Source organism: Mirounga leonina, unplaced genomic scaffold, assembly GCF_011800145.1.
Source record: "Mirounga leonina isolate KUSES-001 unplaced genomic scaffold, KU_Mleo_1.0 Mir_488, whole genome shotgun sequence".
NCBI lineage: Eukaryota > Metazoa > Chordata > Mammalia > Carnivora > Phocidae > Mirounga > Mirounga leonina.
Window position 1 is genome coordinate 3,835,207 of NW_023270777.1, and position 25,272 is coordinate 3,860,478.

The 25,272-nt window shown below is 43.0% G+C and overlaps 1 protein-coding gene across 3 annotated transcripts in view; it reads right to left on the reverse strand.

The window, feature by feature from the left end:
* Positions 1-24,912, reverse strand: part of STX8 (syntaxin 8) — a 245,887-nt gene extending 220,975 nt beyond the window's left edge. For all 3 annotated transcript variants that reach the window (XM_034989593.1, XM_034989594.1, XM_034989595.1), the window contains exons 1-4: positions 24,848-24,912; positions 18,616-18,715; positions 10,503-10,597; positions 166-276 (exon numbers count right to left, since the gene is read on the reverse strand). In XM_034989593.1, coding sequence (XP_034845484.1) covers positions 166-276; positions 10,503-10,597; positions 18,616-18,715; positions 24,848-24,864 — 323 coding nt within the window. In that variant the 5' untranslated portion in view covers positions 24,865-24,912. The remainder of the gene's footprint in view (positions 1-165; positions 277-10,502; positions 10,598-18,615; positions 18,716-24,847) is intronic.
* Between the last annotated feature and the right edge of the window lie 360 nt (positions 24,913-25,272).

Sequence of the window (25,272 nt, forward strand, 5' to 3'; positions counted from 1 at the left end):
CTAGAACATTAAAGAACCCCAAACTGAAAGAAAAGGATAGTCAAACACTATAAAGGAGCTGAGTACATTTTACTAGTTAAATTAAGCCGTTCAGGAAACACATCTGTAATCTCTGCAAACACATCTTCACCCACCACGTAATCCCTGAAAATGAAAGCGTCCTACCTGATGAGATCTGGTTCTGCACCCTCGTTCTTAAAGGATGCCACGAGTAGTCTCTCTCGAGTTACAAGTTCATCCAGCAGGTTCTGTCTTCGGTCTCCTTCAAGCTGTGTTCTGGGGCGTCTTGTTAAGGTCCAACGGTGGGTGGATTACCTCAGTTTACCTACTCTGTTATTAAGTGAGCTCTCCCAGTCAGCTGTGACCATTACAGGCTCTAAGCAATAGTGGCCAGAAGAGATGTGAACTGTTCTTCTCCCCCTCCTGCTCTGACCTTCAACACTGCAGATCTTCCAAGTAAAGGACCTTGACAGAACCATAGCAGGGTTCTGAAACACACCCACCACTGAGAAATACAGCAGGTCGAAATTATCTTCCTCCCAGCGACCAACACTGAAATGATTATTCCTGTCAGCAGAGCCATCTGACTCAGGGATTCCTCGGGTTTCGAGTTATAGGTGCCGGTGTTCAAGGGTGTTTTCCTAGACATTAGTACCCTTAAAGACTCTGTAAAGAAGGAAAGAGGTTCTCTACATTGCCTTCTTTCTTCCATGTTAATGCCTATTAACACACTAGATTTTGTGAAGTGCTTCTCTATGCGACAGATTTGCTCTAAAAGGAGCTCCCATAGGTTCATTACTTAAATACACCGCATGATGTTTAACTCTAAAGACAATTACAAAGAAAGAATCGGATTTCAATGTGTTATTCTAACAAGCGTGCGAAACCAGGAATCCAACGCCTGTAGTCTTACTTTGACCAATATCTATGATCTTGAATCCCCTTTTTGGATCTCCATTTCTTTATATGCAATGCCAGATAACAGATAATCTCTAACACCTTCTCCAGCACAATTCATGAGTTATGGCTAAAAAAATAAATCGGGGCTAAATCCAGAGTTTTCTGCACTAGCTTTCTTGAAGCAAGCTAAGTAAGTTCTTCTAGGCTGAGTGAGTGTGTGTTTGTGTGCACGCATGTGCGTGTTTAAAAACAAAGCGTTCAAGGAAAAAGATTTCTGCCGTAAAAAGAACAAGGGGAGAAAGCTAACCTACCCTTCTGAAAGGACATATCTGACACAAGACATAAAAAGTAAGTACAGAAATAAGCCACGTCAGCACAGATCTTCCCTGGCTTTGAGTTTTTTATTAGATGGCTTTTGTTTTATTGGACCTGAAACTCTGGTAATCCAGAGTTACCCCGGCCACAATTACCTAGTGCTGGTAACAGGAAGACATTAGTGAGCCTGCTGCTTTAAATTTAGAGACACTTTTCTATTTAAGAGAGGGAGAGCAAATGCTGCATGGAGGCCCAAAATATTTCCGAGAAATTGGCAAAATCAATTACTAGCATCACCATTTCCTGCAGGGAGCGCAGGACCATAGCCCAGGGAAGCCACAACGGCTGTTGCTAATTTTGAATAGAAAGAGCTAGCTTGCTAGTAAAATAATAATAATTTTTTTAAAAAGATTTTATTTTTTTGACAGAGAGAGACAGAGAGAGAGGGGACACAAGCAGGGGGAGTGGGAGAGGGAGAAGCAGGTTCCCCGCTGAGCAGGGAGCCCGATGCGGGGCTCAATCCCAGGACCCTGGGACCATGACCTGAGCCGAAGGCAGACGCTTAACGACTGAGCCATGCAGACGCCCCAAAATAATAATTTTTTAAAAATCCGTAAAAAAGTTCCCCGGTAACAGACAGTGGTAATATCATAAACCCCCAAACCAACATAGCTAAGCAGTGTCAGTGGCTTCAGATATTAAAATAAGTAAATAAATAAATGAATGAATTCTCTCAACTTTCCAGAATGCCACGCTTCCCCACGGAAAATCGCTCCATTGCTCTTCCATTTCCTTCTTGCCTGTATGTCACCCAGTATCCCATCTTGGAAACCATAAGGTAGCAACAGCGGGCTGGGGACGCCTGGGTGGCTCAGGCGTTAAGCGACTGCCTTCGGCTCAGGTCATGATCCCAGGGTCCTGGGATCGAGCCCCGCATCGGGCTCCCGGCTCGGCGGGAAGCCTGCTTCTCCCTCTCCCACTCCCCCTGCTTGTGTTCCCTCTCTCGCTGTGTCTCTGTCAAATAAATAAATAAAATCTTAAAAAAAAAAAAAAGAAAAGAAAAGAAACAGTGGGCTGGGCGCCTGGGTGGCTCAGTCGGTTGAGTGTCCGACTCTTGATTTCGGCTCAGGTCATGATCTCAGGGTCAGGCTCCATGCTGAGTCGGGAGCCTGCTTGAGACTCTCCCTCTCCCTCTGCCCCTCCCCCTGTTCATGCTCTCTTTCTTTCTCTAAAATAAATTTAAAAATCATTTAAAAAAGGAAACAAACAGGGGCGCCTTGGTGGCTCAGTCGTTAAGCGTCTGCCTTCGGCTCAGGTCATGGTCCCAGGGTCCTGGGATTGAGCCCCACATCGGGCTCCCTGCTCGGCGGGAAGCCGGCGTCTCCCCCTCCCATTCCCTGTCTCGCTGTGTCTCTATCTGTCAAATAAATAAAATCTTAAAAAAAAAGGAAACAAACAAACAACAAACAGCGGGCTGAAGTACTTCCTCTGGGCCAAAAAAGAAAAGGCCAAATATCTGCCTTTTGATCAATGTAACATCAAGAGTAAGTATCAATGTGTTTCCATTAGTGGTAAATTGTCAACAGAGCAGAAGGCTTGTCTTCTACCTAAGAGAAGTTCATGGGTGGGGAGGGAGGAAGAGGGAAAAGCAGCTTGCAGAAGCTGTGGCGTGAATTATACACGACAAAATGGGAATTTTAATTTGTGGAAACTATTAATTGTACCACAACACTAACTCGCCTTGTCCTGTGTTCTGTGCTCGGCCTACTCCAGCAACCTGTGGTTTTACAGTGTCCAGCTACCCAAGCGAACAAAAGCTGAACCACAATCCATTCTTAAAATCAAAGACAGATTTCTCTGGCTCAGGGATTTAAAGAATAAAAAATTATAAAAGTATCATTAGAGAAGACATAGGGGGACCTTTCTGATAATCTTGGAGGAGGAGAAATCTTTCGCATCAAGATTGAAAACGTAGAGGGGCGCCTCGGTGGCTCAGTCGGTTAAGCGTCTGCCTTTGGCTCAGGTCATGATCCCAGGGTCCTGGGATCGAGCCCCGCATCGGGCTCCCTGCTCGGTGGGAGGCCTGCTTCTCCCTCTCCCACTCCCCCTGCTTGTGTTCCCTCTCTCGCTGTGTCTCTCTCTGTCAAATAAATAAATAAAATCTTTAAAAAAAAAAAAAAAGATTGAAAACGTAGAGGCCATGAAGGAAAAGACAAATCTGACTATATGAAAACTGTAAATATCTGCAAAATAAATTTATAAGTGACAAATGAATAGTGACAAATGGAAAGAAAGGCAAAGGTGTAATGGAGCACAGAAAAAAGAAACCCTAATAATAACGGAAAAGCATTCAGTTTCACGTTAGTAAAAGAAATGCAAATGGAAACATAGTATCACCTTCACCTATCAGTTAGGAAGCGTGACCAGGAAGTTCTGGAAAGGGCAGAAGAAGCACGCACCCTCTGACATTCCTGGTGGGAACATAAACAAGCTCAGCCAATCGCCAGACTGCCTTCTAAATGACAAAAAATTTAGAAGGCACATTCTTTCAATAGGACCTTCTGCAGATATACTCACACATCTACACCAAGACTTTGGAACAGAGGTGTTCACCGCAGCATTATTTATAACAGCCAAACAGCAGAAATGTCCTGCCGTCCACCAATAAGGAATTAGCACAACCCCACAGTGGAATGTTTTGCAGCCTAGAAGAAAAAAAGAGTAGCAACACTCTTTACGGGCTGATGACGGTGATTAACGTTGCCGAGCACTCACTAAGTACTTACATGGATTATTTGATATGGAGTCGTCTCTAAAACACAGTGTTAACACGAAACAAAAGAACAGGCAGCAGCAAAGAGTTAAAGAGTGAATGGTGTGTTCCCACTACATTTAAAAACCACTCAGCTGGACACACATACGTTTGTCTGTCTACACAGAAAATTTCTGGAAGGATACACAGCAACTGCCTCTAAGGAGGAGGAGCTGGGGATTCAGGGTGTGAGGGAGACTTACTTTTCATGGAATATTGTTTTGTATTGTTTGCCAATCATAATGCTAATTAATAAAATCACAAGTTTCAGAGCCATTTGTATAGTATGATCCCTTTATATAGTCAAAAGAAATTTATATCTACATGGATACATACTTATGCGTGCCTAGAAAAGTCTGGGATGACGGGTGCCCACCATCAACACCGTGAACCCTGAAGAAGGAAGTGGAGAGGGTGGGGATGACGAAGAGAGGGGAGAGGCGCTGGTAAAAACCAACCAGGAGAAGCATACGGGTAGAAGGTGCTTTTATAATAAAAATAGGAAAAGACAGGTTTTTAAAATATAGCAGACACCTGTTACAGTATGAATCTCGTTAAGTCACGTCAGTTTCAAGAGCGGTAAGCGTGGTGATTTTGTTTTGTAGGTTAGCAGCTAAAGAACAGAATCACAGATAGTTATGGCTACAGGAAACCTTAGGGTTCCCCTAAGCCAGTTAGGGTTCTCCTGGTTCTCCCGACCAGGAGCCTGGCCCTCCCGACCAGGAGCCTGGCCCAGTGCGGCTGTCCCCTGGCTGGTTAATGACAACTCTCGCCCAGCTCGTTCTGCTTTAGGTAGGGGTTTTTCCACCACATCGTGCTGGCCTTGACCACCAAACCTTCCGGGGGCTTCTCCACCCTGGGGCTCCCAGGACTGCCGACTTAACTTTGCCACTGCTCAGCAGCCTGCTAAAACCAGGAACAAGGCTAGTAATACTAATTCAGAATTTTCCCAGAGACTCCCTGCTAACCTGGGAAAACTGGAAGTTTAACCAATTAGGAATGCCCTCCTTCTTTGTTTTACTTGTATTTTAATCTACTGAGAGGACATGGTGTAAGGAGATGGGGGAAAGGGGGCCAAAGGAGAAATCATAGAGTAATAGCCCTTCTGCATGGTGCACGTATTATATGGGGGTTGTTGTTAACAGGAGGTCCAAGAATCATGCAGGCAAGGATCCTACTACACGTATATGGACTGACAACAGCTGGAAGGCAGGGCAGGGAAGGACAAACAGAAAGGAGGGCACAGAGTTAGTGGCCAGCGCTGGGACCCCCTCTTCCACCAACTGGATGAATAACCAAAGAGGAAGGTCGGAGAACAGACAAAACCATAGTACCCTGGCTAGGCTGGTTTTACATATAATGAAAGCCAAGTGATGAGGATGTGAGGTTGTACCTGAGATCGGAAGCTGACTTCGTATTACCAGTACTTACTACCAATACACTTCAGCCCAGCTTCCCGGCCAAAACTGCAGAAGCACGTGGATTCTAAGAGGAAGTGGAATCAAGATGCTGTGGGTCCCACAGCATGCCCCACCCCCACTCCAGCTCCTGGACTTTCTCTTTATTTGGTAGAAAGGCTTAAGAATTTCGGCACGTCTGGGGCGCCTGGGTGCCTCGGATGGTTAAGCACCTGCCTTTGGCTCAGGTCATGATCTCCAGGTCCTGGGATCGAGCCCCATATCGGGCTCCCAGCTCGGCGGGGAGTCCGCTTCTCCCTCTCTCTCTGCCTCTCCCCCTGCTTGTGCCCTTGTCTCTCTCTCTCTCAAGTGAATAAATAAAATCTTAAAAAAAAGAATTTTGGCAAGTCTTGCTGGTGAATTCATCGCCCTGGATAAAGAAGAAGTTTGCAGATAACACTTAGTTCTTGGTGCCTGCGGTAGGACAGTTTAAGGTCCTAGAGGCCAGACTTTTCCGGCTCACATGCACTTCATCCTTTTTTTTTTAAGTTAACCAACTGCACTGAGTATTTTTTATGTACCAGGCCAGGGCCTTACCTTCCTCAAAGCACTGATCACTTTTGCAAGTACTATTTCAATACTGTCATTATCTGTGTGCTTTGACATGACCTCTTCACATGACGATAAACTCCATAAGGACTACCTGTAGGTTCTCCACGGTAGCTGGGATTTTTACAATAGTGACAAAATAATGAGCAGCAGGTAATCCTCAAGGAGGGCTCACTGCATGCCAAGCACCCTCCCTGCACATCACTGAATCCTCACGACAATACTATGAAGCAAGTGTACTTTTATTATCCCTAGTTCAGATGGAAACAAAAAAGCAAAAAACAAAAAAATAAGGTACAAAGAGGTTAAGTAACTTGTCCAAGTTCACACGGTTAGTAAAGGTTGAGAGCTACCTTGTATTCAACATCCCCCCAGTAGGAGGGGCTGGGCCCGTGAGGTGCTTTCCATTGATTTCCTCCAGCTTTAACAACAACCTTGCAATGTAAGCACATTTAGTCCTACTCCAGAAAATGACATGAAGGTCCAGAAAGGCTAAGTTGCTCCTTGGCCTGGAGGAAGTGGCAGGGCTAGTCCTCAGTCTCAGTTCCGTCTGGTTCCAAAGCCAGTGCTGTCCCCGCTATAGCAATGGACTTCGTGCAGCAGAAATACTTCCAAACTGGGGGGTGACGGGAGACTTCATTAAAGTTACCCATCTACGTCTTGCCAGGTATGAATATTCAAAACAACCACAACAGACAAAACCACCATCTACTTTTACTACCGAGGGAACAAAGCAAGGAGACCTTAACGTGGAACACTGGAAAGAAGGTAACAAGACTACAAATCAGAAAATCCCTACTGACCTCAATACTATCTTGTCCTTACTTTCCTCACCATTCCAGGCACCAGTGAAAAGTGCCAAGTACAAGCACAGTGCTTGAGAACCAACCACTCCACAGGGGCTCTCCCTAAAATCTACCTGGTTAGCCAGCCAACGCCTGCATTCATTCGGTTACATTGATTGCTGCATCTGTCTATCCACCCACCTGTCTACTACCTATCTTTTCCCCCCGCAAAAGACAAAGGGGAGAAAAGTCATTTGTAGTTTTTAAAAAATCATTTCTATAGGACTTCTCCCAAGACACCTATTTTAAAATACCTTTTCATACTGAACCCCTTTGTAAAGAGATTTTTTTTTTTTTTAATTCTCCTTAAAGTAGTAAAAGTGCTATCTTTGAGAACCCAACAAAAAGACAAGCTTCAGGTTAGGCCAATTCTAAGAATAATTTTACTACTACCTGACATTTTACGTGCAGCCCACCCGTGGCACATGACTTTTCTCAACCAGTGGAGCAATGAACAATTCCTGTCTCCAAGAAACATAGTGAATAGAAATTAATGTTTTTCAGCAATTTTAAACTCTCTGGCTGCAGGGCTTTGGCTTATGAATTGCAAACTAACCAATTCAAAAGCATGGAACTTTCATTTTAACTTCACATTAATTCTTGCCAGGAGAAAATACTTTTTCCAAGAAAGAGCAATAATATCTTATGCCTTCACTCCATGAGTTTAATTGTTTGGAAGGCATTTTCCGAGGACTTATCTTTCTGGCAATCCCTAGTGTTCTTTGGAAAACTGCACAAATGCATAAATTTACTAGGTAAAGTGCTGTAAACTCTCAACTACCCAACACAGTAAGGAAATGTGGTATTCAAATATTCACGTTAAAAAAGTCACCCAACATTAATTATGCCTCCAAAAAAAAAGGATTAAGCAGTCACTCTGTTGGCGATTTACGGACAAAAATTTTTCTAAGAATTACAACATCATAAAGTATACCTAATAAACCACAGTGAACAGTGTTTAATCTTTCTGATGATTAAGGAGGGTCTTGAGGATTTGCATTATAAACAGGATTTGTCTTGGCATGAGAGCAACGTGCCAATTATTAGGGAATTCTAGTTGAAGACAAGCCAGGTGACAGATGACTGTATTATTTCTACTAAAGTAGAATTCGGCTTTTAAACAACTGGCTTGGGGGCCAGACACCCCTGACTCTGCGTCCAAGCTCTTCCATTTCCCAGCTGTGGGGTCTGGGGCAAGTTACTTCAGCCCTCAGATTCCTCTCCTCGGGGTAAAACACTCCTCTGCTGGGATGCTGGATTCCTTTTCCAGCTCCGCCCGTGACTTGGGCTGCAAAGGCTGACCTAGCCTCAGTACCTTTTTTGTAAAGAAAACAAGGAACCACCAACAGAAGTAGCTATCCCATATGGCTTAAATCCGGAGGAGGACTGCCATCGAGTTATTTGGAATAGCTGGGAAGAGGAAGGTCAAGGGACGGGAAGATGTGGGGAACAGAAAGAGAATTAAAAAGAGGGCTTCATATTAGAGAAGCTACCGCCTTTCCATTCTATCAAAAGAAGTGTTCTCCCTGAAAACACAGAGGTCTTGAGCGCCCCCTTGGGGTGGGTGACTGGAATTCTGTCCTTAGTACAGGTCCCGCTTCCAGCAGAAAGAGACCCCATTGTTTTGAAAAAATACTCAAGATTTTAAAGAACGCTGTTACAGTCCAGCTGAGTTTCTGCTTTATCCTACAACATTCTAAATTATCCACAGTAATGTCCTTAAATATTTTCAAAATGTGTTTAATAACTCTGTTCAATATTTTAAAATATTTTTATATATTCTTCATGCTTCGTTCAGCAAATTCTGAGATGACCACAAAACCAAAGTCTACGAGATTTCAAAAGACAGTCAGGCTGAAAGCATTCAGAACAAAGTCGAGTCAATTATTACCGCCACATGCTTCTCTATAACTAATAAAGAGCAGAAGTTACCAATAGAAAAAAGTAAGAGTTCTTAATTTGTTTCTTTTTTGCCCTCTAGTTTAGCACATAAATATTATAAGATGCATAATAATCAGTTACCTTAATGGAAGTTAGCAAATACATAGTTGTTAATATTATATCGTGAAAGGACTATTTAGTTACCTTCCTAACATGTGTGCTTTAGGTAACAAGAAAATGAGCGTGCGTAGCTGGACCTTACGTGCAGACAGTAACCGGGCCAATCAGAAACCATCTAAGGTCTACATATTACGACTTGTTGATTTTGATAAAATAAAAACCCTCTTTATAATAGATGTGCAGGGGCCGCTGGGTGGCTCAGTCAGTTAAGCGTCTGCCTTCGGCTCAGGTCACGATCTCAGAGTTCTGGGATCCCGCCGCACATATGTATATAAAAGATGTGCAGTAATAAATGATAACAGGGCGCCTGGGTGGCTCAGATGGTTAAGCATCTGCCTTCGGCTCAGGTCATAATCTCAGGGTCCTGGGATCGAGTCCCGCATCGGGCTCCCTGCTCCTTGGGAGCCTGCTTCTCCCTCTGCCTTTCTCTCTCACTCTGTCTCTCATGAATAAAAAAAAAAAAAATCTTAAAAAAATAAATGATAACAGATGGAGAGCAAAGTTACAAACTAAATGTACCAGAATATTCCAGTTGTGTTAAAAATAAGGCCCTCATTGTTTATCGAAATTAAACTTTTACTTGAAACGTTAGTGTGTTAGTAATTGAATATTTGGAAACTCATGCCATTAATCTAAGCAAACCTCCCTGGTAGCATAAGGGGTTACACTTGGGAGAAAATAACTGTTAAAACATTTTCTATTATTTTGTCAAAAAGCTATATTCCTACATTTTCCCATTTAAAATCAGGCAGTAATAGCCATTTCTTGAGATACTCAAATCTGGCTTTTTGGTATGAACTGATAATTTGAAGAAACGAGAGAGGAGCAGTTTGAGGCCAGTTTTCAAACCCATATAAACTCACGTTTAAAGGGCTGGTTTAGGTAACAGGTCACATGTATTTTCCTAAATTGATCAGATTATGAACTTCTAAAAAAAAAAAGGTTTCAGTACTTGACAGTGTTGGTGGGAGGCAAGTGCTTCCTGCCCACCCCTCCCCCACCCAAAAACTCCCAAGCCAAGGGCGGCCTCTGTGCTTCTCGAAGCCTATGAAGGCAAACTTGGCCCATCTCAATAATCTACATAAACAGGGATAAATCCCCGACGATGTATGATTTCTACCGGTACTGGCCTCTCAGAAAAGAGAATGGATCACTCAAAAGCCTGGACGCTGCAGCATAATCGCAGCTCGGGACTGTCAGGGACGGTCCCCTGTGGGAGCAGTGGTTCACCACCTTCAGGACAAGTCTAGACCGGGGGCAGCGCAGGGCTCGGAGGAGACACAGCACTGGCAGAAAGCACTCGCCTCCTACACGGTAAAGGTTACACCCAAATAAATACCCAAATAAGCTGATGCCGTCAGTACGTCTTGCTTCGCCAGCATATTCACTGTAAACCATGTAACAGACACTTAAAATAGAAATCGAGATTATAGGCAATATTTTAGAAACCAGGTCTTCCTCAAGCTGTGGAAAAATCTGGGTGGCCCAGATTCCTTCCTTTCTTCAAATAAGACTGCTTTTCCTCCCACTCTAAAAAAGAGGTGGAAATGTTTACATGGATACATCTGATGTGTTGACACAGCTCTTAGCAATAAGTCCTTCAAAAGGGCGATCTTTTCCTTCAGATTCTGCAACAAAGTTCTGATTGTCACGGTAAGCTGGAAAGAAAAGAACACATCCTAAGTATGCTGGTCCAGAGGTGTAGGGTCTACTAAAAATAGCACATAAACATACTCTGATTCCTTCAAGGGCAAGCTGGCAGAGACGCCTAACCTCCCAAGGATACCCTCAGGGCTAGGAGGTATCTAAATTTTGATCCAGTCACCCACCTGATGCTTGTATCCACTCTCTGCTGTGACCAGGCGGTAAGCTGGGCCATACCTGGATAGATACTGACTAGAAACTGCCACTTGGCCCTCACAGTCTGAATTCTGTCCCCCTACCCTCCGATCCTATTTGCCCACCTTGGAGCTATGCAGGAAATTGGGTTCCCTAGTCTTCATTCACCAGTGAATGAAGATCCCTCAACCATGCTTCAAAGGACAAGACATCAAGTTCCACTGCCATCCTGACCAGTCTTCTCTAAATACACTGGTATACTTAAAACCCATTTAAAAGTTTTACAGCGGTGTGCCCTTCTTATACAACGTTAACCACACGTGACTATTTTTCCAAGAGTGTGTGAATTTTCTCAATCACTCTACAGACCCAGAGGAAACTTTGGTTTGTGACTCTGAGTGCTGCCCTGAAGGATGGAGGAGGGTGGGGAGAGAGGCTCTCAGGAATTGAGAAATACGAAACATAAAATTGCCCATGTAAATTAAATCCGGTCAGCCATGGGTGAAATCAGAGATATGTTTTCAAAAGACAGACTATCACAGATTTCATTTGCTACCTTGTTCAGAGTAGCAATTACAAACCTGCAGTGGAATCCAGGGCTCCCTCCCTAGATTAGCAGGGTCACACTAAGGAAAAAAAGAGCAGGACAACAGAGGCTGGCCAAGGGTTACACACATCAAGCAATCCTCAAAGGTATCAGCAGCCAAGAAAAGTCTAACCTTAACTATTCTAATACCTCTGGGAACCATGGAAAAACCACCCACAATGTTTATGAGGAAATACCAAGGAAAGCAGATCTCCTGTTATTCAAGTAATAAAGAGCAAATCAGACAAAAAAAAAAGCACAACACACACGCACACACACGCACATCCAACCTAAGAAGAGTCTATAAAATTAAAGCTCAAAAGCATTCAAGAGATGAAAGAGAACGTAGCCATTAAAAAAGTATGACTGAAATTTCAATCTGTGAACACAGAGAGCCATCATAATTTATTCAAAGAAAAAAAAATTGAAATGTCATCCACACTGAGAAAAACCAATCCAGGAACTAAATACTTTAAAATGCCAAGGGAAGTTATCTCTAGGTAGTGGGATTTTTAAAATATTTTATAAGAAAATGATTACTTTTACAATCAGGAAAAGTTTTCCATCATCATAATTCAACAGAAACTTTCCAAAGCACAGAAAAAGACAGAAAGCCTAATTTGTATTTTAAGCTTAACATAACCCTGGTAACGAGCACTGACAGAGATACTGGGAAAAAAAAGAAACCACATGCCAATCTCCCATAAGGATTATAAAATACAAAAGTCTTTAAAAAATATTAGCAAAGCAAATTCAGAATTATGTTAAAATGACAATATGCCATCACCAAGTAGAATTTATCCTAGTAATTTAAGAACAGTTTGATGTTAGAAAATCTAATAATAACGCTGACAGCGTTAATGATTAATACAGCATAGGGGGAATTAATTAAAAACAAAACAGAAACAGAGAAAGAAAACTAGGAATGGCACACTATTGCCTTAACTACGACATTATCCAACTTTGGTCTAGAAGTTCTAACCAACGCACTAAGACAAGCTAAAGAAATACACAAGGGCGGGGCGCCTGGGTGGGTCAGTCCTTAAGCGTCTGCCTTCCGCTCAGGTCATGATCCCAGGGTCCTGGGATCGAGCCCCGCATCGGGCTCCCTGCTCAGCGGGGAGTCTGCTTCTCCCTCTCCCACTCCCCCTGCTTGTGTTCTCTCTCGCACTATCTGTCGAATAAATAAATTTAAAAATCTTAAAAAAAATACACAAGGGCTGGAAAGAAGGAGAGGAATTCCATTATTTCCAAATGGATTAGTCTGTTTGGGAAAATTAAGTGCAGCCACTGACAGATTACTAGGAACAGGAAAAGAAATCAGTACAGTAATCAACTGTAAAATGAAAAAAAATCTAGGGCATTTCTAAATTTAAGTAATAGGTGGGGAGAATTTTTTTTAATTATTATTTTTAAACATCATTAACAATGCCAACAACAACTAAAAAATATCTAGCACGGTGCCTGCCTGGCACACAGTGACTGCACGGGAAATATTCGATGGAGGAATGAGTAAAAGGAAACACTTAATATTGTAGAAATATAAATGTCCCCCAATTTAATCTATAAATAAACTACACATCTATTCAAAGTCCCATTTGGAGTTCTTTTATTGGAAAAGAGGTGGTAATTGAGGCTCAGTACAAAAGAATTTTAATGAAGCTATGCAAAATTATTCTAAAACATGGATAAAGGGAAATAGAGAAAGACAAGGAATATGTGTGATAGAGGGGGACTTTGACAATCAGATCTGAAGTTTTTATAATAACCACAAGAGTATGATGCTGGCAGTTAGCAAAGCTTCTTTAGTGCAACAGAACAGAAGGTCCAGGAATAGTGCAGCTGAGCAAAAATTGGGTGAATGAAATACAGAATATTTCAGATCGTGGGGGGTAGGGTAAGGAATAATTTTGCAAATGGAAAAAAAAGTAAAATTAGATGCCCACAACATACCAAAATAAACTTCAAATATTTTAAACATACGTGTTTAAAAATAAAAACTGAAAGAAATCTTGAAGAAGATTTAGGTGATCAGATAAAATATTTATACAATCTCTGGGTATGAAAGAGCTTTCTCAGCATTATCTCCCCTCTTTCTAGAAGAAAAGACCACAAATAAAAATATTGAAAATTTCAAATAGAGTTTAAAAACAAGTACATGTCCAAAAAAATGTCATTTATAAAATCAAAGGCCAAATTAAGAGAAAAAATATTGGTACCAAATACGCCAGATCAAGCATTACTATAGTCAACATACACAAAAAGAGCACTGAGATTAAGAAATAACAGGTTAGGGGCACCTGGGTGGCTCAGTCGTTAAGCATCTGCCTTCGGCTCAGGTCATGATCCCAGGGTCCCGGGATTGAGCCCCACATTGGGCTCCCTGCTCGGCAGGAGGCCTGCTTCTCCCTCTTCCACCCCCTCTGCTTGTGTTCCCTCTCTTGCTGTCTCTCTCTCTCTCTCTGTCAAATAAATAAATAAATAAATCTTTAAAAAAAAAAAAAAGAAATAACAGGTTAGGTTAAGGACATATACTGGAAATTCACAAAGGAAGAAATACGAGTGTCCAATAAATATATGAAAACATGTTCAATGGCATAAGTAATTAAAAAAAAAATCTATTGTATAATTTCACCTAACAGAATGAGAATGATTTTTAAAAGATAATCAGAATTGGTACAGAATTATATGTACAAGAGGCTTAAGATTTCATACGACCGGGGCGCCTGAGTGGCTCAGTCGTTAAGCGTCTGCCTTCGGCTCAGGTCATGATCCCAGGGTCCTGGGATCTAGCCCCGCATCGGGCTCCCTGCTCAGCGGGAAGCCTGCTTCTCCCTCTCCCACTCCCCCTGCTTGTGTTCCCTCTCATGTTGTCTCTCTGTCAAATAAATAAATAAAATCTTAAAAAATAAATAAGTAAAAGTTAAAAAAAAAGATTTCATACGACGTAAATCCAGAAAGTCTACACTGAGAAATTACTCTCACGTGGGCAATAATTTAGCCACACTGAAAACTCACTTATAAATTAGAAATAATCTAACTATCCAAGATGATACCAGTTAAATGAATCAGAGATCTAAATGTAAAAAGTGAAACCATATGTTTATTAGAAGAAAACAGGAATAAATTCCTTACATCCCAGAAACTGCAAAAGTTATGAGTGAAAATGCAGAAGCAATTAAAGATCATTAGCCAACTCTGTTTAAAAAAAACAAAACTTTGGGGTGCCTGGGTGGCTCAGTCGTTAAGCGTCTGCCTTCGGCGCAGGTCATGATCCCAGGGTCCTGGGATCGAGCCCCGCATCGGGCTCCCTGCTCAACCAGAAGTCTGCTTCTCCCTCTCCCACTCCCCCTGCTTGTGTTCCCTCTCTCACTGTGTCTCTCTCTGTCAAATAAATAAAATCTTAAAAAAAAAAAAAAATTATTAAAAAAACAAAACCCCAAAACTTTCACATGGCAGATGATACCATGGGCAAAGCCAAACAACAAATGATAAAGAAAATAAATTACAATCTATCACCAAGAACTAAATCTCCGTATTATGTAAGGAACTCTTAAAAACTAAAAAGACCAACAATCCAATTTTAAAAAAGGGCAAAAGATAAGAACTTCTCAGAAAAATGTATATAAATAATGCTTAAGCATGTGAAAACATACTTCCCTCGATTCGTATATGAAAAAATGCAAATTTGAAACTACACTGAAATACCATGTCTCACTTATCTGACCGGCAACAAGTTGGTAGACTGAGAGCACCATCTGTTAGCCAGCCTGTGAAGAAACAGAAACTTGTGTTCTGCTGGTCAGGGCGCCAAAGGTCAACACACTTGTGGAGGGGAATTTGCCAATGGGTAAAAAAAAAAAATCACATACACCCTGGTTCTGAGAATTCACCCTTATAAGACACCTCCACAGGGACGCCTGGGTGGCTCAGTCAGTTAAGCGGCTGCCTTCGGCTCAGGTCATGGTCCCGGGGTCCTGGGATCGAGCCCCACGTCCGGCTCCTTGCTCAGCGGGGAGCCTGCTTCTCCCTCTGCCTCTGCCTCTCCCCCTGCTTGTGCTCTGTCTCTCTCTCTCTCTCTGACAAATAAATAAAATCTTAAAAAAAAAAAAAAGACACCTCCACAAATATAAGGAGGGAAAAAGCATAAAGGTATTTATTGCAGCATTTTTCATAACAGCAAAATAGTAGAAACAATCCAAACACCCATCTTTATAGACAGGTTAAACGGACATGACACATCTGTGCAATAGAGTATTATGTAGCCCTAAAGAAGAACAGCAAAGATCTCAGTGAATTAATATGGAGGGATCACTACAATGTAGTATTAAATAAAAAGAGCAAGATACAAAAGAGTATTGTTTGTGTAAAAGGAAGAGAAATGAGAACACATACACATATACACAGATGCTTATTTCTGCAAAAAGTTAACACAGGAAGAATAAACCAAAATTAATGAAAATGGTTATATATAAGAAGTATTAAAAATTAATATAATAAACCCGCAATTATATGGTCAATTAATCTCTGACAAAGCAGGAAAGAATATCCAATGGGAAAGAACAGTCTCTTCAACAAATGGTGTTGGGCAAGGTGTGGAATGGTGTTGGACAGCAACATGCAGGGGGAAACTGGACCACTCTCTTACATCACACACAAAAATAAACTCAAGTGGATTAAAGACTTAAATATGAGGCCTGAAACCATAAAAATCCTGGAAGAGAGCACAGGCAGTAAAAACTGGCCATAGCAATGTTTTTCTTTTTTGTTTTTGTTTTTTTTTAAAGATTTATTTATTTAATTGTCAGAGAGGGAACACAAGCATGGGAAGCAGCAGAGGGAGAGGGAGAAGCAGGCTTCCCGCTGAGCAGGGAGCCCGATGCAGAGCTCGATCCCAGGACCCCGAGATCATGACCTGAGCCGAAGGCAGACGTTTAACAATGGAGCCACCCGGGTGCCCCACAACGTTTTTCTAGATATGTCTCCTAAGGCAAGGCAAATAAAAGCAAAAATATACTATTGGGACCACATCAAAACAAAAAGCTTCGAACAGCAAAGGAAACAATCAACAAAACAAAGAGGCAATCTACTGAATGGGAGAAGATATTTGCAAAGGACATATCTGATAAAGGGTTAGTATCCAAAATATATAAAGAACTGATACAATTCAACACCCCCAAAACAAATAATCCAATTAAAAATGGACAGAAGACATGAACAGACATTTCTCCAAAGAAGACATACAGATGGCCAACAGACACATGAAAAGATGCTCAACATGGGCGCCTGGGTGGCTCAGTTGGTTAAGCGACTGCCTTCGGCTCAGGTCATGATCCTGGAGTGCTGGGATCAAGTCCCACATCGGGCTCCCTGCTCGGCAGGGAGTCTGCTTCTCCCTCTGACCCTCTTCCCTCTCGCGCTCTCTCTCATTCTCTCTCACTCGAATAAATAAATAAAATCTTTAAAAAAAAAAAAAAGAAAAGATGCTCAACATGACTCATCATCAGGGAAATGCAAATCAAAACTACAAGATATCACCTCACACATGTCAGCATAGTTAAATCAACGATACAAGAAACAACAAGTGTTGGCGAGGATGTGGAGAAAAAGGAACCTTCATGCACCACTGGTGGGAATGCAAACTGGTGCGATCACTGTGGACAACAGTATGGAGGGCCCTCAAAAAGTTAAAAATAAAACTGCCCAATGATCCAGTAATCACTCTACTGGTTCTGAGAATTCACCCTTATAAGACACCTCCACAAATATAAGGAGGGAAAAAGCATAAAGGTATTTATTGCCACATTTTTCATAACAGCAAAATAGTAGAAACAATCCAAACAGCCATCCTACCAAAGAATACAAAAACATGAATTCAAAGGGGTACACGCATCCCAATGTTTATAGCAGCATTATTTACAACAGCCAAGCTATGGAGGCAGCCCAAGTGTCCATTGATAGATAAATGGATAAAGATGTGGTATATAGATACAATGGAATATTACTCAGCCATCAAAAAAGAATGAAATCTTGCCATTTGCGACATGGATGGAGCTAGAGAGTATAATGTTAACTGAGATAAGTCAGAGAAAGACAAATACCATATGATTTCACTCATAGGTGGAATCTGAGGAAAAAAACAAAGGAACAAAGGGAAAACAAAAAAGAGAGATGGATCAACAAACAGATTCAACTATAGAGAACAAACTGGTGGTTATCACAGGGCAGGTGGGTGGGGGGATAGGGGAAATAAGTGATGGGGATTAAAGAGTTAAGTACAAAAAAAATGAATATAAACAGATGCAAAGGATAGCATAAAACACAGAAAAAAAGAATCCATCCTAATTACTTTAGAACAGAATAACCTCGGTATTATTAGTGGGATATTAGGTTTTTTTTTTTTTTAAGATTTTATTTATTTATTTGAGAGAGAGAGAGCACATGAGAGGGGGGAGGGTCAGAGGTAGAAGCAGACTCCCTGCTGAGCAGGGAGCCCAATGTGGGACTTGATCCTGGGACTCCAGGATCATGACCTGAGCCAAAGGCAGTTGCTTAACCAACTGAGCCACCCAGGCACCCAGTGGGATATTAGTTTTAAAAAGTTGAAAAAAAAAAAAAAAGACAAATTCAAACTTAGTGTTTGTGGTGGTACCTGTGTAGGAATTCTGAAACTGTTTTCTGTAAACTATAAAGTGGGCAAAAAGATATTGTTTTTGGAAACCAAAGTTCTGACTGCTGGAAAAGAAAAATACGAATTTAGAATGGAGAAGGTTAGAAACTCAGGGTGTTAGACTTGAAGGTGCTAGCATGAACTCATGAGCGTCTAAAAAATATATTTCCTAGTCAAATCCTGCCACTGTTTTTGTACAGCCTGTAAGCTATTTACGTTTTTGCATGTAAAATGTAAAAAAGGCTATTATCCTTTTGGCAAGAATAGATCCTCCAAGAGGTGAAGACGTCACCTCTTGTCCTGCAAAGCCTGGGAGATTTACTGTCTGAGTTTGAACTAGATTATGAAATTGTTAGAAACTTTTAAGGTGAAGTAGGAGAATTAAACAGGTGTCATGCTTCATTTAGTCTCAGTTATAATGATTAACTAATTGGTTGTAATGTCAATTCTACACGTGTAAGTTTGGAGGTCATTACACACATACACACACATACACACACACACGGAGCCTCAGCAGGAGGGTTTTCAGACCTCCAAGCTCAAAGAAATCATTCCAAGGACTAATTTCCTCCTGGTCTTACCCTGATTGTATTTTCACCATTTCTTTCATACTGATTTTGCTGTTGGATTTTCTCGGCAATCTCTTGAGCAATCTGGCAGGTAGAATCATATGTGGAGAACCTGCATCGAAGTCGTAAAGGGAGAAGAATGTTAAGGTTCTTTAAAAGATGATTTCCGCATTATCTGAGCTTCATTTTTTTTTTTTTTTTTAATTCTAGCCGCAGATTCAAACAGAAGGGGAGGGTAGTAATAGTGACAGTCATAGGGACATGTGTTGCTATTACAGTAAATAATGATGAGCTGGGCTCTATCTTGAATGCTTCATTTGTAATAATTCACTTAATCCACACAAAAACAACAGGAGATGTGTCCCATTACCATCTCCACCTTACAAGGGAGAAAATCAGGCACAAAGAGGTAGAGCGACTTGCCCAAGAGGTACCACCAGCCGCAAACCAAGGCTGTCCGGCCCTGAGACTCTGCTCCTAACCGCTTCGCCATTCTGCCCATGGTCAGGTGTTTGAATTCATTCACTTCTAGAACATTCAGCAAACATTTATGGAGGGCCTCCTTTGTACTAAGCACTGTTCTGGGCCCTGCAGAACAGAGCAGTGAACAAAATGGACAAAGCCACTGCTCAAGGAGCTTAGCGAGGGGGGAAAGGCATAAGATAAATAAATATGGAGTAGTCAAGCGCTAAGAAGAAAAATAAAGCAGGATAACAGAACAAGAGAGGGCGCCTGGGTGGCTCAGTTGGTTAAGCGACTGCCTTCGGCTCAGGTCATGATCCTGGAGTCCCGGGATCGAGTCCCGCGTCGGGCTCCCTGCTCAGCGGGGGGTCTGCTTCTCCCTCTGACCCTCCTCCCTCTCATGCTCTCTGTCTCTCATTCTCTCTCTCTCAAATAAATAAATAAAATCTTTAAAAAAAAAAAAAAAAACAAGAGAGTGACAGGCAAGGTGAGGAAGGCAGCCAGGCAGGGGAAGAGCTTTACAAAACAGGGACAGGAAGTACTGTTTATCCTACAACTAAATGTTCTAGGGACATGGGACACACACCCTCCTGATAGCTAAGCTTACAAGAACTCTCTCAGAACATTTGCTGAGTTTCTATTTGGCATTCAAAGCGTTGGAGGCTTTGAAAAATTCACAGTGAATTCACAATCGTCTCTTATTTTGTCCTTTTGTGACGGCCTTACTTTCTATTCGTTTCACAGAGACGAGCTAAGCGCACACACACACTGCATCTCTCCTACCAGGTAGTCTGCTTGATACGACCAACGTATTTCCCAGGACTGTCCCAGTACCAAATACTGAAAACTGCTGCTTCACCTAATGCCCCAATTTCTGCTTGAAAAAACTAAACGATCCATTTCTTAAAATCTTTGAACTCCCACACGTTACTCCTACACTGAGGGAACTTGGCGAATGTGTTTTTCAGTGATGGGAAAAACAATCTCCAACTGCTTCCCCTGGCGATCTTACTACAGTAATTGCAGCAATGGGTAACAGCTGAGTACCTGTTCTGGGCCAGGTCCCGGGCTAAGAGGGTTACATTCTGAACGTCACATCCCATGAGGTAGGATCTTTAACAACTCCCCTCTCTATGCTAAACTAGCATCATGCATATATACGTGTGTAAGTGTGTGTATGTTCACATATACAGAAAAAGAGCAGGTGATACAACACATAATTAAGAATATAGGAGGGAAGGGGCGCCTGGGTGGCTCAGTCAGTTAAGCGTCTGACTCTTGATTTCAGCTCAGGTCATGATCTCAGGGTCGTGAGATCGAGCCCCGGGTCAGGCTCTGCACTGAGCGTGGAGCCTGCTTGAGAGTCTCTCTCTCCCTCTGCCCCTCTCCCCGACCAAAAAAAAGAAAATAGGAGGGAAGCTGGTAAGGAAACTGGGTCCTGGCCCCTCTTTGCCACGTTTCCCCTTTACCCCTCCATACTGTCCTCTCTGAAAAGAGGAGCTTAGGTCTGGCTCTGTAGTCCCAGACCATACCAATGAAGATCAATAATAAGTTACGATACAGCTCCTGCAAAACATCGAATCTGAAAGTGAGAGGAATAACTGGCGGCCGAGGACACTCAGACTTGACCGGGCTGGGCCAAGAGGGTACATCCTGGGCTGAACCGCAAGGTTGAAGCAGGAGGGAGGGGCACATCCTAGACTTGGCAAAAGGCACAAGGAGCAAGCAAGGGTGAAAGGAAGGAAATGGAAGGACATGTGCCTGGTGCATTCGGCTGCGCGGTCCTGGGTGGGAGGATACGGCATCAGAGGGTACAGGTGCGTGGAAGCTAGTTTCTGCAGAGCCTCAAACACCAGGATAATCAGGTGAGACTTTTGAAAGAGGGCTTCAGAGCTGTAGGGGACCCTTTCACACATCGAGTGAGCCCTTGAAGAGGTTCTGTGAAATGCAGAAGGCCAAAATCCCAGATGTTTTGCTCCCACTCCTCACGTTCCCACGTTAGCCCTGGAGAGCGGTGGTTCTAAAACTTTGCTGGCACTGGGATCACCAGGGGAATCTTGAAACAACAACATCGCAGCTAAGTCCTGGGCCCCAGCCCCACGCATGCTGTTTAAACTGGAATGGGGTTTGACCTGGACGCGAGGACTTGTGAAAACTCCCCCAGGTCTTCCGATGCGTACCCAAGTTTGAGAACCACGGGCCTAGAGGTCATGGGCAGCCTCATCACGGTTATCAAGCACATTAGTGCCTACACCACTAGTTTAGGAACCTGAACTCGTTTACACAAATGGCTGGGAACGAGAGGGGGTTGGCGCGAGACCAGAAATCTTCTCCAGCTCTCCAGTTCTATAACTGGTCACCAGGATCTACTGTGTGTCTGCGAGGCACAGGGCTAAAAGGATGAGGCCACAGCATTAACAGATGGCATAAAAGAGATGCCGGAGGCATTTAAGAGAAAAACCAAAGACTTAATAATCTGATAGGAGGAGTGAAGAAAAAGGGGATGATTGGAGTTTTCAGGCCTAAGTGACTCAGAGGATGGTGATGCCCCGGCAGAGACCAACGAGCCACAAAGGGGAGCAAAGAGGAAGTTCCCAGACTATGAACTGAGCCCCTGTTCTACCACAAAAACTGAATGCACAACAGTTAAATTCATACATGTATGAGATTTACTTAAAAAAAAAAATCTCAGGGAAAAAAGACGTGGAGGGCAGAGATGGTACCAGTATGGCAGAATATTGGTAATTACAGGAACTGGGTGAGGAGTATAAAGGTGTTCATTATACTAGTCCACTTTGTATATATTTTACCTTCCATAACAGTTTTTAGAATAGACCCAAAAAAGGACCAACCAGAATATAAAACTGTTAGGGTCTGTTTAACCGTAATTTTTCCAGAAATGATGTATCATCAACAAATACGTTGCCCCAGCAGTAAAGTTAATTAACTTTAGCAATGAACCAGTTAAGAGGCAGTAATCACTTGCTACTTCTATTAAAAAGTGAGCTTGTCACTTGCTTTGATATGCCATTAAAGCAGTCATTGCTATATTCCATTTTTGTCATTGTTATGTTCAATTAGCCAAAATATATTCCATTATATCACTCAGGAGTAAAGCATCATTGACATATGATTTTTCAAGAGCACAAAGGCAAAACTGTATGTCATCAAGTCTGTTTTTATAGGTTTTTTTCAAAGTCCCATTCCATACTCCCTTCCGCCCTCTTCATGAGCAACCTACTTTGCAAGGTACCCGATGCCAACACAGAGGAGTTCCCTCACTGTTTCACCATCAACAGTCAGATGAGAAAGCCGTTGGGTCAAACTACTTGAGAGTAACAGGAAACATGATGTGCTCTCAGCATAAACTGGGGAAGAGGCTTGGGGTCCAATGATCGCTTCCACCAATCTAAATGGATAACCGTCTCTGAGCTTTATTTCCCACCTTATGTGTAAAGTGAGGGGGTTAGCTCCCAGGAGGTGGACGGCAATTTAGCAATACGTATCAAGGGCCTTAAAAATGTTCATATCTGCCTTCGGCTCGGGTCATGATCCCAGGGTCCTGGGATCGAGTCCCACATCGAGCTCCCTGCTCGGCGGGAAGCCTGCTTCTCCCTCTCCCACTCCCCCTGCTTGTGTTCCTGCTCTCGCTATCTCTCTCTCTCTGTCAAATAAATAAATAAAATCTTTAAAAAAAAAAAAATGTTCATATCCTTCAATCTAACAGTCCCACTTCCAGAAAGCAAGTGGACGAAATAAGGAATGGAACAAAGGGGCAGTCTTTGCAATAGTTAAACAAAAACAAACTCTGACATTACAAAGAGGGAAATAAGTAAATAAATTACAGTTATTCATACAATGCACTATTACGCACCATAAAAAAATCATGTTTTCAGTAAATATTTAATGACATGGAGAAATGTTCCTTGCTTTGTAAAACATGCAGGTTTCCCTCACTATCCAAAAACAGTCTTCCTATAAAACCTCTCCTAAGCTGGGCGCCTGGGTGGCTCAGTCGGTTAAGCGACTGCCTTCGGCTCAGGTCATGATCCTGGAGTCCAGGGATCCAGTCCCACGTCGGGCTCCCTGCTCAGCGGGGAGTCTGCTTCTCCCTCTGACCTCCTCCCTCTCATGCTCTCTGTCTCTCATTCTCTCTCTCCCAAATAAATAAAGTCTTAAAGAAAACAAAAAAACTCTCCCAAGCCAAAATGGAGTAAAGCAAAGAGGCCAATTACCATAAATATATATGGAAAATTTTTTGAGCTTTCCTAGACCCCGAAAAATAACCTCTTTTGGGCTTTTCTGATACCTTAGGGCCCATCTTGCTAACAGATACACAAAATAAACCAAGATAAAGCCCAGATGCTCACAGACAAAGCTATGACAGCTTGATGCTGAGATGCTGAGTGTAATTGCCAGGGAAGGAGCTTGGGGTGGGGGTCACTCTCGCTGACTGGGTGTGCAATGTCTCTATGACAGCTCGCTGCAAAACAAACGCTGAATGCTATTTTTGCTTTCCCCATTTTTTTCAAAAGCAAAAATCCTCTTCTGATTTCTTCTGGTTAGCAAAAACAGGTACTAAGGTAAGTCTTTCAATAAAAGCAAAGGGGCATAATGTGAAGTCTCAAGAAGCGGAGATACTTGTACATATAATATATATATGTGTATGCATACATGTACATATGCATATTATATAAACTCATGTTTTCATTTTAAAATCAATAACGGCTATTATTCCAAATGATAGAGTTGAAGATGTGGGTTTTTTTTTTTTTTTTCCTCTGCAAATATTCAGTATTTTCTAAACTTGCTATCAGAGTGTATACAGGTGTTAAAATTAGGTGGAAAAAAATTAGAGCTAAATCCAGGGAGCCATTGGCGCAGGTAACCTAGATCCAAAGTAGTGCTAGCTTTGATCCTGCAACCCATTCTCCTAAGAGTCACACTGCCTACAATTCAAACAATTATAAACTAAACCAGAAATATTAACAAGAACTTTATAGAGCTAGAATATGCTTTTAATCATTAAACAAACAAGCAAACAAAAACTCCGGTCCGACAGGCCGTAGTAATATGTTCCCTAGGATCAGACCTTGTGTCTTTTCATCATGCAGTCCTTAGGGCTTAATTGTTGAAGGAACGACCCTTATCAGCTTTTTTTTTTTTTTTTTTTTTTTTTTTTACAGCAGAGTCGCCGCAGTAGAAACGGCCTTCAAGATACTGACTCAGGTAAGGGTTAAATGCCTTAGAAACAAATGCGTAATTTCCCTCCCTGATTCCTCTAAGTTTTTTGAAGGGCCCACAGCACCCTAGTGCGAACTGCTTACTAACTGGCGGGTGACCGTGGGTCCTGAACCTCGGTTTCTCCGCCTGGGAAGTAAGAGACGGGAGGTCACCAGATGGACCGGAATTCCCCCCAAAAGGTGACTTGAACTTCGCTTTCCCGGGGGTCCAAGGAAGCCCGCACCAGCCAGCTCCGCAGCCAGGACGGGCGGGGTATCCCCGCGGCCAGGTGCAGCCGAGAAGGGCTAAAGGCACGTGTCCGGGATTCGGTACCAGCCCCCCGCTCCCCGGAGTCCACCCGGGCCCCCTCCCGGGCCACCCCTGCGAGCACCGAGGGCGGCGGGGCGCGGCGCGGTCCCCCGGGCGCGGGAAGGGGCCTCGCTGCCCCGCCCCTCATCCTGAGGGCTTCCCCGGCCCCAGAGCCCGGCTACGGCCGGCTCCCCGGAAGCCCGGCCTCCCCCGCGGGCCCTCGGCGCGGCCGCCCTCACCCGGGGCTCACCAGGGGTCCGGGGCCATCGTGCAGTCTCCGCCCCCCGTCGGACACTTCCGGCTCGCGGCAGCTGACTACGGCGGCCCGCGCGGCTCACACCCCGCGGCTCGGCCCGGGCGCGACCGGAACCCGGAGTTCGCCCGCGGAGCGTGCACGGGGGGCCCCAGAAGGATGATCGAGAAAGGGAAGCGGCCCCGGGGGAACATTAGGTTGGAGCAATCTAACCTAATGTGCTCCCACCGAGGGACGCGAATTTAAATAAAATTTAAATAAAATTTAAATAAAATTTAAATAAAATGGTTAGAACTAACACCTAAGCATTTTTCCCGGGAAGGTGGGAGCATCTCAAGACCTCCAGCAGCTACCTGAAATTTCACCGTGCTTTAAACAAAAAAACAAAAGCAAAACTGGACCGTGGGCATCGTTGCCCAACT